The following is a 13,301-nucleotide window of genomic DNA, read 5'->3' as shown; positions in this document are numbered from 1 at the left end:
TTTCCCAAACCATGGAATATTGTAGACGCCATGTGAAGGAATTAAACTATATCATGTATTCCTGTTAGACAAGAGCCGACGCGAATCCGTCTCCGTAGTGAACGATGGCTGGTGGACGACGGTTGTTTAGAGTCGTGTCGGTTGCGTATCAGGACTCCGGGCGCGGAAACGCTTACCGTAGAAAGGAACGAATCATCGCTAAGCGAAGGAATGAATCAGGAAGTTGCTTGTCATAGTTCTAAAAAGCGGGTACAGCTCTCCGCTCCACGTGGATACTCGAAACTACGTCTGAGAAAGGCATCTGGGGGGGTGGACAGACACGAACTTGTGGACAGACGCTACGGATACCCATTCGACTCAACCAATCGACAAAGCATTCAACAGCCGTGCCAAAGTGGGATCGGGAATAAAACTTTTCAGCCCATGTTTTAGTCCTGCTAATCAGAAAACCGTCCCGGCTTCAGCCCCAACCGGTGCTTCGGGTCTGTCCGACTTGGCTTTTTGGGGGGCACCACTTGACAAGCTTTTTTGATCATAACTCCGAGATCGCAACTCCGAGCAGTTTTGAGCTCGTACGACCGAGCCCTGTCTGTTAGTCGCAACCATATTTCTTAATCATGTCTGACATTACCTCACATTGGCGGTTGCAATAACTTTAGATTTTGGAATAGAGTGGCAAGGTCCCCGCCATGTGTAAAAGTCGCTTGTAAGAATTCAACATGTTCTAACTATTCTTGGGTCACAAAGGCTCATATCTCACTTTCTCAAGCGACGGTGTTGGTATAGTCCGCCACGACCTCACAGCGTCTCGTTGAAACCGGGCGGAATCCATTTTGGATGCATGAGATAGAGAGCCTCGGGTAACCTTCTCTGGACCACTTTTTTACAACACGCAAGTAGGCTATTCCGCGTACCTGAATACAACGATTACACACAAACGGCTACACAGTGGGACAAAATTGGGCCATTATTCTGGATTTCTAAACAATGGCCCACGAGAAGATCGTTCAGAAGCCGACTAAATCCTCCTGTTGAACCAATTACAAGAGAGATCGAGCACACGTGTACAGGGGAATCTTTCGATGCCTACTTCCTTATTGTGAAGTTGATAATAGTATTGGTGAAGGACGGAGTTCTAGAAACATAAGGCCTGCGGCTTCGTGGATACCTCGAGGCAAAGTGTGCTCGTTCATGGAGTTAACGGACCGGACGCAGCATTCGCCATGCTAATGGCTGACATGACCACGCGTCCCAGCAATCCTGCCACCTAATGTAAGTGGCTTTTCAAGTGTAATCCACCTGGGAAGCAGTGCGGTGTAATTCAACTGAGGCCACACGGCGTAACCCGGGCACACGCGGATATTCGATGTTACAAGGCATGTCGTTCGCCCCAGAATACCTCAAGAAGCAAGTATGGGGAGTAGGCAAAAATAAATGAAACCGTGGGGACTTACAACGTAGTAGCCGTGGGCGCTTTTCCCAAGTTGTGACTATAATGGTTCGACCTCGAATCGATGTCTCTTTTGAGATGACACGGGTTCTTGCAAGGACCCTCGCATGACTCCCGACTCCCAGTGAAAGTCGGTAAGGATCAGGGGGTTAGAAGTGCGATTTCGGTGGAGTTTGCCCAAGCCAATACCAGTATAGATGGATTTGCTGACAATCGTGGGGGTGTAATGAAAAAGACGGACTCTACAGGGAACTCTGGTTACCAAGTTCTTGGGAAGACCTGTGATGGAAGCAAAAAGGCTGGCTGCCGCATAGTCCCGGCAAACCATCCGCCTTGGCTTGCGGGGAGATGTCAGGAAGATAGTGACCAGGTGCCCGACTGTGGACACTGATCGCCCATATTGTCGCCGACCTATTCGCACATAGTCTACTAAGTATCTTTGTCATGGTTTCCAGAACAGGTAATGAAACCCCAAGAAAATGCCAGTGGTCTGAGTTGAGCGTGGCTTGCTAAGTCGAAGAGGCCTGGTATCTATCGCCGAGTTGACACCTCGGAAGGCCGAGGGATCACAGCTACAGCCTACGCCACGTTCTGGTCAAAGTCCCACCCGGGAGGAAGCCCGCGCCACCCAGGCGCGTTTGATATGAAGCAATGTCTCTGCGTGCCCGTGGAACCATATCGCTTCGGCCTCAAAAAGTCTTCTGATGCTAGTGGAGGTTGGGTAAATACCCCCCTGAAGTTACTTTTTCTGCATTTCTGCAGCTCCCCTTAGCGGATCCGCCCAGTCAAACGCTGTAGTCTTCCTATGTCGTAGAACGCTACTATCCGAAGGATGGTGGGCCGTTGGGTCTAGATAGAGGCTAGTAGATCTAAACCTATGCCTCATGCAGGTGTGGCTGTATTCCTCACCGATTCAGGCGATGAGAAAACATTTCATACCATGGCCCCGTACAATTGCTCGCGTGTTCATGGGGCAATATGGAGCGGGGTCCAAATGCTTAGCTGATCCACGAAGAGCATTGTAGGACATGCTCCAAGCAAATTGCTAGGGATCAAATCATCAACACGGCCAAGGAAAGGATGAAGAATGGGTAAACAAATATTGCCTAACATCGGAGTAGGTTCCCCACGAGGTTTATTGCTGTAGACTTGGACTGAAAGTCGTTGAAGGTTTGAGGCTAGTGAAAGAGGCAAGGATGATGACTATTCAGATATTTATTCGAATTACCAGGTAATTGAGCCAGAAACTCCACAGTGTTGGGACCGGGATCGAAATCTTGATAATGTGTGTGCCCCTCTACCAAAATCCTCGTCCCCTCCATGAATGAGATCCGGCAGCACCAAGATCTCCAAACCGAGTCAACTCCGAGCCCTTCATCGTGCCTAATCATTTGAGAGCGCTTGTGGTGGTTGACATATCCTTCTTGGGTTCGTTGACAGAGTGTTCAGTAGGCGTAGATGTTCCTGGCATTTCCTCAGTGGACTCGACCTTGCCAGCAGCCTTTGGCTTCATGAGGGGCCAGTGACCATTGACTTCGTGGAATCTCAGAAGCACAAGCCAGCAAATGACAAAGATCCAGTAGACGTTGTACGAGATGACAGATCCGTAGGTGGCAGAGTTGTTCCAGCCGAAAATGGCATTCAGGAGACCCCAGCCACCGCCACCGTTCAATTGAGGGCTACAGCACTGCAAGAAGTCAGTCTCGCGATCACATGTCCCAATCCAGCGCGAGTTTGGGTACTTACGTTAACGTGCCAAACGCTTCTGTCGATATCGTAGGATCCAGGGCCTGCGCCAACCTCAGCCGCATCACCACCGACGGCTGTGTTCCATTCCTGTGCTTCGAAGAACCACACGGCGCGGGAAAACAGACCAGCGGCGACGATGTAGAGCAAGCAGGTAGAGGCGACGAGGAAGATTTGAATCTTGGAAGTAGATCCACTCCTAAAGATTTCGCGTTAGAGCCATTTGGCCTGGCCGACAGTTCTGATGTGATAACATTTCTTACTTGTAGAGGAGGTAGCTCGCGAAAACGCCAACGATCAAACCAACAACGACCGGGAGGGGTACAGCAGTAGCAGGTGCTGCGAAAGTGACGCCGAAGATGAAAACGATCATCTCAATCCCCTCTCGCAAAATGGTGATGAGCGGCAGGAAGAACATGACGTATTTCTCCTGGTTCCGCTTGAATCGAGAGCCAAACGTCGAGGTCGTTGTCTTTGCTTGGGGCTCCATGGCCTTGGCAAGTTTGGCGCGCCATTTGTCTTGCAGCTTGCCGACTCGAAGGAGAGCAACTCCCATGAGTGTGATGATGATGGAGGCGAAAAGCGCAAACGAGCCTTCGTAGTAATATTCGTGCGCTTGCCAGCTGTCTCGACCGACTCCGTAGAAGACTCCGATGATGGCGGCCGCGACTATGATGCAGAGGGTGAGGCCGAGGGCGGTTCCCATCCAGACCTGCGTCGTGTGACGAGTTAGCATAATGCGACAAAGTTTGCAAAAGGAAAAAAGCTGGGCCAAGACTTTACCTGTTTACGAAGAGCTTTGTAGACAGTGACATCGCGTCCGGGACCTCCAAGGGTCTGCTTCAAGAAAGCGAGGAGAACAGAGACAATGATGCCAGTCTCCAAGGACTCGCGGAAAACGACGAGGAAGACGGGGACGGAAAACACGTTGACGGCCATCTTGCTCGTGATGATGGTATCAGTGTGAACCTATTGGATGAACTCTAGTTCAGAGCGAAGGTGGGAGGTCTCTTAGCCGGGATCGATGAGGCGATGAAAGACTTTATCAATCTGGCTTGCTGATCGAAGGGGAGTAGTCGTGCCTATCGGATCGAGTCTGGTGCTTCTCCAAACCGAGCTCGGAATCGGAGGGGTCTAGGTAAGGTATGTCGACGCGGCAGCCATCGGAGGGCAAAGAATCCAGATGAACCCACCAATACATGGGAGGTCGATATCGTAAAACTCTGCGGATCTTGAAGGTGTGCTGATTCTCCTCCCATCACCTCAGGGGTGGTTGATGGATCGATTAGATTGGATTACCAGGTCCGAGCTGGGCAGGAAACAGACCGAGAAGGGCGGGTGCTTCTCGGCTAGTCCTATCAGGTATTTTCTCCTCCAAACACTTGCGATGATCATTGGCGCTCAACGTGAGTCGTAACACTCGTACTACGCTGTTAAAATTGCTTCCACATCCAACACAGCGGCGGTCAAACACAATCCTGGTAGCCATGTCGTTGAATGTATCTCGACCGTACCGCTACAAGATGGATCTAAATGCAAGCTCGAACCGAAGATGTCTCCACAAACGCAGGCCGGTCGTGTGGTGGTGGGGGGCGACGGGTGGAAGAGGCCCCGAAGGGTCTCCCGGTGCTAAGCATTTCTGCCCTACTAGTCTAACCCCGGTGCTTGCTGATCAGATGGATAAGATAATTGAGTGATTTTTGTACCGACATGGATTTGGTTTTACTTCCATGGAAAGTGGCGTCCCGGAAACGTTGCCTCTGAGAGACCCTGTTCGTTTAGAGTCGGCCAGCCTCCGGGGGGGAAGAAAATCAGATGACTCCGATATGTCGCCCGATACCCCAACCCGTTCAACTTGAGAGGATCGAAGTCTGATATCGGCGGCAACGGTTGCTCCTCCTATCTTGCCTTCTTTTCCTTACAGTAGGGTACCACCCACCTCGTTTTCTGTCGAAGAGCCAGAGATAAGTTCTCGTCTTCCTCTCATCGAAGGATAGCCAGGTCACCGCACTCCTCGCCAATCCCCATCGCGGCTACTTCTGTCATTCGAGACAGCCTGCGAAAGACACGCCATCAACCATCTTCACTGAAACATAGAGTGAACTGAGGTCGCCATGGTCAAGACTCTGTCTCTCGCGCTCGCGTGCCTGGCGTCGCGGCTTGCTGCCGCAGCAACAGTCAACTACGACTTCACTGTCGGCTGGGTCACTGCCAACCCTGACGGTGCTTTCGACCGCCCCGTCATTGGTATCAATGGAAAATGGCCCATTCCCCAGATTGAGGCCAACATTGGCGACAACATTGTGATCAACGTGCACAACGACTTGGGCAACCAGTCCACTTCGCTGCACTTTCACGGGTTGTTCATGAACGGCACCACGCACATGGATGGTCCGGCCCAGGTGTCGCAATGCCCCATCCCGCCGGGCTCATCGTTCCTCTACAACTTCACCGTGAGTGTTCCCACCTTATAACGTTAGAGTTCGCATGACTACGAACTCTAGCAACGGCGTGTTTACTAATGCCAATCTTCACGGTGGTCCAGATCACCCAGCCGGGCACATACTGGTATCACTCGCACACCATGTCCCAGTACCCAGACGGGCTCCGCGGCAGTCTCATCATCCATGATCCGGACAATCCTTATGCAGGGGATTACGACGAAGAGATCGTTTTGACGCTTTCGGATTGGTACCATGAGCAGATGCAGAACCTCATTCCGCCGTTCATGAGCAAGACGAACCCCACCGGTGCGGAGCCTGTGCCAAAGGCCGCGTTGATGAATGAGACGCAGAATCTCACGATCTCAATCCAGCCTGGCAAGACCTACTTGATGCGCGTCATCAATATTGGTGCTTTTGCCGGACAATACCTCTGGTTTGAGGGGCATAACATGTCTATCATCGAAGTTGATGGTGTTTACACACAACAAGCGACTGCTGAGATGATCTACCTGTCCGTTGCCCAGCGCTGCAGCTTCCTGCTTACAACCAAGAACTCCACGGCCGAGAACTTTGCCATCGTCGGTAGCATGGACACGGTAAGCTTAAGTCCTCTATGAGAATGCATACACATGAGTCTATCTGTGAAAGAAACCATCTCAAATGCTAACATTGACTTCGTCATCTGTAGACATTGTTCGACACTTTGCCCGATGATCTGAACTGGAATGTCACAAGTTGGTTGGTGTACAATGAGAGCAACTCACTTCCGGAACCGACATTGATCGATGAGCTCAATCCTTTTGACGACATGACGCTGGTACCACACGACGAATTGGCGCGTTTCGGAGAGCCAGACCAGACCGTTGAGCTCAACGTCATTATGGACAACTTGGGCGATGGTGCCAACTATGCGTTCTTCAACAACATTAGTTACAAGGCACCAGTGGTTCCGTCATTATATACTGCACTTACGACCGGTGCTGATGCGGAAAATGCTGAAGTCTACGGCGAATACACCCACAGTTTTGTTCTGGAGAAGGACCAGATCGTTCAAATCGTGGTCAACAACCTGGATTCCGGTCGCCACCCGTTCCATCTTCACGGGCATCACTTCCAATCTCTCTACCGTGGCGAAGAGGAGAGCGGTACTTTTGCTGACTCAAACATGACCGAGAGTGATTTCCCCGCTGTGCCTATGCGCCGCGACACTCTTGTCCTCTGGCCTGATGGAAACATCGTCCTCCGCTTCAAGGCAGACAACCCAGGTAAGAATCAATAGCTCTGAGAAGGCCAGCACTTATACTGATGCTCTCTTTTCCAGGCATCTGGCTGTTCCATTGCCATATTGAGTGGCATGTTACCTCTGGGTTGCTGGCAACCTTTGTGGAGGCACTGCTGGAGATCCAAAAGTCCCTCACTCTGCCGCAAAACCATCTCGATGTTTGTGCAGCTGGAAACGTGCCCGTTGCAGGTAATGCTGCCGGCAACACTAAGGATCTTCTGGACCTCAGCGGGCAGAATGCGCCTCCCGACCCGCTCCCAGCTGGGTAAGTACAAGTATCAAGCTCCTCACGGCCTGGATATACATCTAACAAGAGCTCAGGTTCACGACCAAGGGAATTGTCGCATTTGTTTTCAGTATTATCTCAGGCGTTCTGGGCATCTGTGTTGTTTGCTGGTACGGCATGGCGAACCACGTCTCAGAGACCAACAACCCCGCCGCTACGATGTTGAATGTCCAAGAATCATCCGGCTCGGCCACAGAGGGCGAGACTAAGCGACCTGCCGGACCGACCGAGAACTAGAATGACACGGTGGATACCCAAACGATACCTATTTCTTAACAATCCTATTTAATCTATTCTGGTATATCCAAGCACTTTCCATCCCAGCCTTATCCAGGCAACTCTGCCACTGGAGTCTTCGGCGATTGTGCCCAACCTTTATCATGTTCCAACTTCGGACTGCCCCTGTATCCAAAGCCCGCCGGTTCAAATTTGAAGGGCCGGGAGGTGCCGTCCAACTCAGTTGCTTCGGACTCTGGCCGCGCCGAGTTCGCTTCATATGGCTTGGCCATACCGCCTTCATACCCATTTCCCTTTTCAGTCGCATTGTCCATCTCTCCAGCCCCCGTTTGTCGCAATTTCCTTCTGGAGTACCATATGTATATCAAAGCAGCCATGAGGACCAAGCATCCTACCGTGATACCAACGCCGAGCCCAACCTTGGTAGTTGTCGTCATACCCGCCGTATCGTTTGATGAAGAGGTTTGCGTCGCAGTCGGCTGTGGTGTTGTGCTCGATGCCGTCGTTGTGGGAGGCTGAGCTTGAGCGGTCGTCGAGGCAGGTGAAGTTGGAGTCGGGGTTGTATTGGGTTGTGTAAGAATCGGGACATAGCCGGGCTGCCAGATGACGCTTCCTCCAAGTGAGGTCGGAAGCTGTACAACGTTTTGGAGGATCGAGGAATCGGTGAAGGCGACGGTTCGGGAAGTTTGTGGGCACCAGCACGCGTCTGCTGATGTCAAAGTCGTAGGCTTCGCCGATTGTTCGCAAGCCACCCATTGTTCTGAAGTGCCGTTGCAGTAAACTAGACCTGCCCATGGTTGATCTTGGTACCAAATAGTTAGTTTTATGCCCATCGATACATCTCTCCCATCATGGCGACTGTGACTTACCACTCATGGCTCCTTTATCGGGACAACTCGCGTCTCGATAGTCTGGGTCGCTGCAGCCCGCGAGATATGTGATTCCGAACCGACCATTGTAGCAAGCGTGGCTGGACAAGCACATGTCGCCGCCCTGGCAGCAGGTCTTGTACCCAAGGTCTGCGTTACCACATGGAAACCATTCTCCCACCTCATCCCCTGGCCCGTGGTAGCATGTACCATTGCTGATGTAGGGATTTGACGAGCTCATGATGTTTTCCTGTCCCACATTCCTCCCCCGTCAACAAGAGATCTCCTTCGTTGTCGTCGCAGTCCACCTGTAGACTTTCGCGAATATGCCTCTTTTCGTGATGAGAGAAGTTCGTGAGGGGCAACAATTCGGTTCTCACTCGCCACGGAGAAAAGGAATGGCTGGGACGGTGACGAACAATGCGGGAGGGAAAAGGTGGAAAAGCGTTGGTAGCTATATCCCTTGCGCTCCTAGTTATGACGGCGTGGGCCATGTCTTAGGTTGGCTGGTTGGACTGTTTGCCAGGGCAGATTGCCAAGGCGTGTTGGTGCAAAGAGATGCATCCGGTCCCGTGGACGAACACTTTGTGCATCATCACCCCAAAAAAGAAAATGATCAACTTTCTAACCCCCCTTGGAGCTGAGTCCGTCCGAAGCCGAGACTTGTCACGGCTGCTGTCAATACGAGCCCTCCCAGCTTTAATGCGTTTTAGCTCTAGACTTTTGGCCTTTATCCGACCAACAGAGGTTTCTCTGGAATGTAGCCAATGATGCCAAACGCCGTTTTCACTAGTGGGGAACGAAGTCCTGTCACCTCCCAGGGGACGAACCGTTTGACGGTTTCGAACGAACAACTCTGTTGGTGTTGCATGGTGCCACGCTCAGCTCCTGCACGCAGCTACCCGTTGAATACTGCGCCTCCTCCGACAATTACAACTCAGCAGGGATTTATTGCAAATTCGTTTGCCTTCGAACTCCTCAGCTGCAGTCTCGCTCCACGCGGCCAGCACAGCTGTAAGAATCAAAATGCGTCGTTACTCAGTCTCCTTCGCCGTTGACGGTAAGCGAGGCCAACGAGTGCGACCTGCATGGGACTGACGCGGGGACATGCACCGATGCGGCCATTGACGCGGGCTGCTTTGAAGGCTCGCGGCCGAGTAAGACATTGCGATACAGTGGCGTGTTGTCCCGGGGGCAAGGGAGGCTAGCAGGGCTTGGGTTTGACGCGCCAACTCAAAGCCCATCCGGAATGATCTCGGTGTCCGCAAGGAACAATCGGGTTTTGAAGTCTGGGGGTCACAAAGACCAGCAACGTGGTTGCAGGGGAGAATATGCATGGATTCCGATTTGAGCCGGAAGTCGGCACGCGTGAGAGGCGCGTGAATGGCCTTCTCCCCGACAGATTTAGTAGGTTCTAATACCAATATTTGCATGACAAGATGCAATGATGAGCACCAATCGAGACAGCTCCATATTCTCTTGTTCTCCATCCGCTTCACATGACATCCGAATTCGTCGATGTTGCGATATCCCGGAGGCCGTACCGGCAAGGTGGACGCCGAATTCAGTGGGTCACTCGGAGCCGGGGCCGGTCGGGCTTCCGGGCCTCGGCCATGAGATTCGGCCTCCACAGAGGATCGAGGAATGCCGATAACCACGCCACAGTATAACAAAAGAATCGTTCTTGATTAGCTCATCATATTGATATTGTATACCGAATTATTGGGAGGATTAGTAAGGATATTGGCCACCAGCGCCATGCCTCCAGCAACACATCACAGTTGGCCTGAAGCCATGTTGCAACTGAGGCAATCAGTTGAATCCATCCGGCCAATAAGCCTCAAGCCACTCGTATGGCTCCTCGGGCTCGTATGCGTTCTCCACAGTTCCCTCCCACTCGGTGATAGCATCTCTCGTCTCGTTGTACAGGGCGTACTTCTGGTCTGGGCCGGTGCCAACCGTGATTGGAACGGTTTGCATGTTGTTTGCGATCTCTTTGTCGACCATCACCTTCAAGTCTTTCAGCTGAGTGTTCTTGATGCGGATCTCGTCACCGTAGTTGGGGTTGATCTGTTGATGAGAGGAGATTAGCCGCATGTCAACGACCGACGCATGATAATCGGTTACTTACGATGCCCATTCTATTGCCATTAAGTGCAATCACATTCTGGATAGTGGCATTTCGCTTTGACTGGTTCAAGCAGTTACCGCAGGATTGATAGAAAGTCTGCGCCATAGAATCAGCAGGGTGTCTCATGAAATGGAGCGAGGCTTGACAAACTCCGAAACCATCGGCATAGAAGCCGGTGATGTTGTACTTCCCGCCAAGAGAATTATCTTGGAAGATCTTCCGAAAGGTCAGCTATTTTTTCGCGGAAATTGTGCAGAGAGCAATGTTAACCTTGTCAGTGGCATTGCGAGCACCGCCACCAATCACTCTAAGTTGGGTGTTCAAGCCCTTCGAGGTGAGTGCATCCTCACAAACATCCTCCCACCACACTGTCACACAATCAGCTTGGCACTTCTAAAGTAAGAACACTGTCCCACCATTCTCGACCCATGCGTCGCCCAATGCATGGATACCCTCAGCCTGGTGTTTGCCAATAATGACGTTGCGGATTGTCGAACCCGGCAGAAGATTGAAGACCGCGTCGGCATCCGTGCCCTCTGCAATGGTGGACAGAGTCAATATAGGTTCTCTGATTATGGCAGAAATCACACCGGGGTCAAACATACCAGCCTGTTCATTGCAGCTGCCTTCAACACGCTCGTAGCGCTTCATGCCTCCGTCAAAGACCTGCCCAGGAAGGATGTACATTGCTTCCTTGAGAACTACAGTCTCATTCGGAACCGGGAACTTGGTAACGGGAAAGGGGAACCGCGGTGGTGGCCGTTCACCAAGGTCGCCTTGCGTCGCATCTGCGGATCCGCCTGGGCCATCGCCTTGCTGGCGACGCTCAATGGCAGCGGATTGAGCCAGAGCAAGCAGAAGAGAGAAAGCTGAGGCACTGGTGACCTTCATGGTGACTGCTATATGCCACTATCTCGGTGAAAAATAAGGTCGCGTTGAAAGCGTCAAAGGCCTCAGACTTTCTGCGATCGACCAAGAGCCTGAGAGAATAATATTCACCATTCGATGTAACGCAAGTCTTTTTCAGGTCCTCGAGCTTCATTTATACCTAATTTTTCCACATCTTTGAGCTTTCAGTCCAAACCTCTCAGAGCTCTCCGAGCTGCGTAGTTGACGGATGACATAGCTCCAAGAGCTCACATCCAACCCCGTCATTGGTGCTACCCTACTAGATCGTCAAAAACCTCATGGGGAAGGGAACATGTAGGAAAAGATGCAACGGAGGATTGAAGGTCAAAATTCCCATGAATCACTGCTCGAGGATGGGCTTACAAGCCCCTTGGCAAAGCTTGGCGTTTGTTGAGATGCCCACGCTTGAGCGGTCTGGTGAACGCCAGCCTGATGTCCCAGCCGGCCGGCGCGGCCCCGGACCCGCACCCCGCTCATTATTATTGGGGAAGCGAGAGATGTGGGATTTACCCCGGGAAAAGAAAAGCTTGGCTTCATGGGTCGAAGTCTGGATGCCTTCAGGCGAGGCTGACAATCTTGCGGGGAAAGAAAGATTGACGTCGTTGGGAGTGCGGGGGCGGAGATGATAACCTGGAGAATCTGGCTGTTGCTATCAATACATCGCTCATTTGCATCGGAGATTATTGGACAATAAGCAGGGCCTCAGTGCCAGTCACAAGAGTTGTCTATCTTGTTTTCAGGGGCTTCGTCTGAAAGCAACGTTCTTCATTGTCTTTACGAAAGAAGAATATTCGCACGACAACCCCAACATAGGATTATTAGGATAACGTATTCTCAATCAATATACCCGGCGAGACTGGTGGAAGAGGATTATCATCTAAGAATAAGTCAAAAACTGTCAAAAGTTAGAGACGAGAGTTGGAGAATGTGGCGTCGTGATGGTTGCTTGCCAAGCCATGTACGCCATGTGTTCTAAGTGGTACAGGTACTCGCATCCCTCATTGCCACCACTAGAGACAGTAGAAGAGTACTTGGCAGGCTGCGAGCCAAGTCTCGTCTGCACTGGCTTGTCTTTGCCCCAACCTTTCAGCATCGCGAAGTCTTACACCAGGTCACCAAGGATACTTACTGGGGAGCCTGACCACTACATCGGTGCCAAGATTGACCAGGCAAAACAATTCCCTCCAATAGTGCGTTGCATATCACCGGTTATGAAGAAACCGAGAGCATATGTGAGCACAATCTGCACGTGGCTGCAACAAAGGACGATATGTGTAATACGGAAAATGAGCAGAGCACATGCTCGCGATTTACCTGCCTTTAGGTAAGCAGGTAAGTAATAGAGTACAAAGGGTTGCGTGTGAGACTTCGACCGTTCAGGTCCCCGGTTGGTAAAAATATTGCTGTCTTCAATACTCGTAGTTTCCTCACGCAACGTATGCCAGGGCACGGAGACCGAAATTTCTGAGAGTGGATGGTAATATCATGGCTATCACCTGTCCATGAATGAACACATTCTGTGTGTCCGCATCCAGCCAAACCAGTGGTGTCAGCGTCACTGGGCAGTGGTCTATCATGGCTTTCGCACGTCAAGATACTCGAAGCCAACCTGACGTGATACATCTGCTCAGAAGCGAAGCGTATCTCAGCCATTGCAAAAATCTTCAGGTACAGCTTTAAGATCTAAGGTGGCATTATATCGGTCTAGTCATCGATCAACAACTTAGATGCTGCAGACTACCTAGCCTTCAGCTACAACACCCCCACGCCTGCTTTTTCGAGGCTTCCATTGCCGAGTAGGTCCATTCAGTGGCTCGTGAGTGGTCAGAGTAGAATCGCTGTTACATGCCTCCACATCAACTTAAACCTTGCAGAGAATGGGACCAATTGGAACGATGTGGAAAGCTCAAATTGGATCAGAGGCCTGTGGGATGTGCCGTTTACTTG

General features: G+C 51.4%; 4 protein-coding genes across 4 annotated transcripts; 1 reads left to right on the top strand and 3 right to left on the bottom strand.

The window, feature by feature from the left end:
* Positions 1–2,590: 2,590 nt before the first annotated feature.
* HER10_EVM0003659 (plasma membrane iron permease) lies at positions 2,591–4,833 on the bottom strand. The gene is made up of 4 exons (XM_035473325.1): positions 3,980–4,833; positions 3,460–3,908; positions 3,197–3,395; positions 2,591–3,137 (listed from the first exon to the last, which is right to left on the bottom strand). Exons 1-4 carry the CDS (start codon positions 4,133–4,135, stop codon positions 2,838–2,840), a joined length of 1,104 nt encoding a protein of 367 aa, XP_035334821.1. The 5' UTR covers positions 4,136–4,833; the 3' UTR covers positions 2,591–2,837.
* A 477-nt stretch (positions 4,834–5,310) lies between these two features.
* On the top strand, positions 5,311–7,445 carry HER10_EVM0012056 (multicopper oxidase; the record flags this gene model as incomplete). The annotated part of the gene is made up of 5 exons (XM_035481459.1): positions 5,311–5,649; positions 5,742–6,236; positions 6,329–6,905; positions 6,962–7,187; positions 7,244–7,445. The coding sequence occupies 5 exons, from the start codon at positions 5,311–5,313 to the stop codon at positions 7,443–7,445; spliced, it is 1,839 nt and encodes a 612-aa protein (XP_035335422.1).
* An 89-nt stretch (positions 7,446–7,534) lies between these two features.
* Positions 7,535–8,555, bottom strand: HER10_EVM0004508 (uncharacterized protein; the record flags this gene model as incomplete). The annotated part of the gene is made up of 2 exons (XM_035474150.1): positions 7,535–8,247; positions 8,315–8,555. The coding sequence occupies 2 exons, from the start codon at positions 8,553–8,555 to the stop codon at positions 7,535–7,537; spliced, it is 954 nt and encodes a 317-aa protein (XP_035334879.1).
* Positions 8,556–10,126: 1,571 nt separating this feature from the next.
* Positions 10,127–11,336, bottom strand: HER10_EVM0010820 (polysaccharide lyase family 3; the record flags this gene model as incomplete). The annotated part of the gene is made up of 6 exons (XM_035480268.1): positions 10,127–10,384; positions 10,446–10,541; positions 10,596–10,661; positions 10,716–10,813; positions 10,862–10,981; positions 11,099–11,336. 6 exons carry the CDS (start codon positions 11,334–11,336, stop codon positions 10,127–10,129), a joined length of 876 nt encoding a protein of 291 aa, XP_035335325.1.
* Positions 11,337–13,301: the final 1,965 nt, after the last annotated feature.

This window comes from Colletotrichum scovillei, assembly GCF_011075155.1.
Source record: "Colletotrichum scovillei strain TJNH1 chromosome Unknown Contig00004, whole genome shotgun sequence".
Taxonomy (NCBI): Eukaryota; Fungi; Ascomycota; class Sordariomycetes; order Glomerellales; family Glomerellaceae; genus Colletotrichum; species Colletotrichum scovillei.
This window is presented reverse-complemented; position numbering and strand designations above follow the sequence as displayed.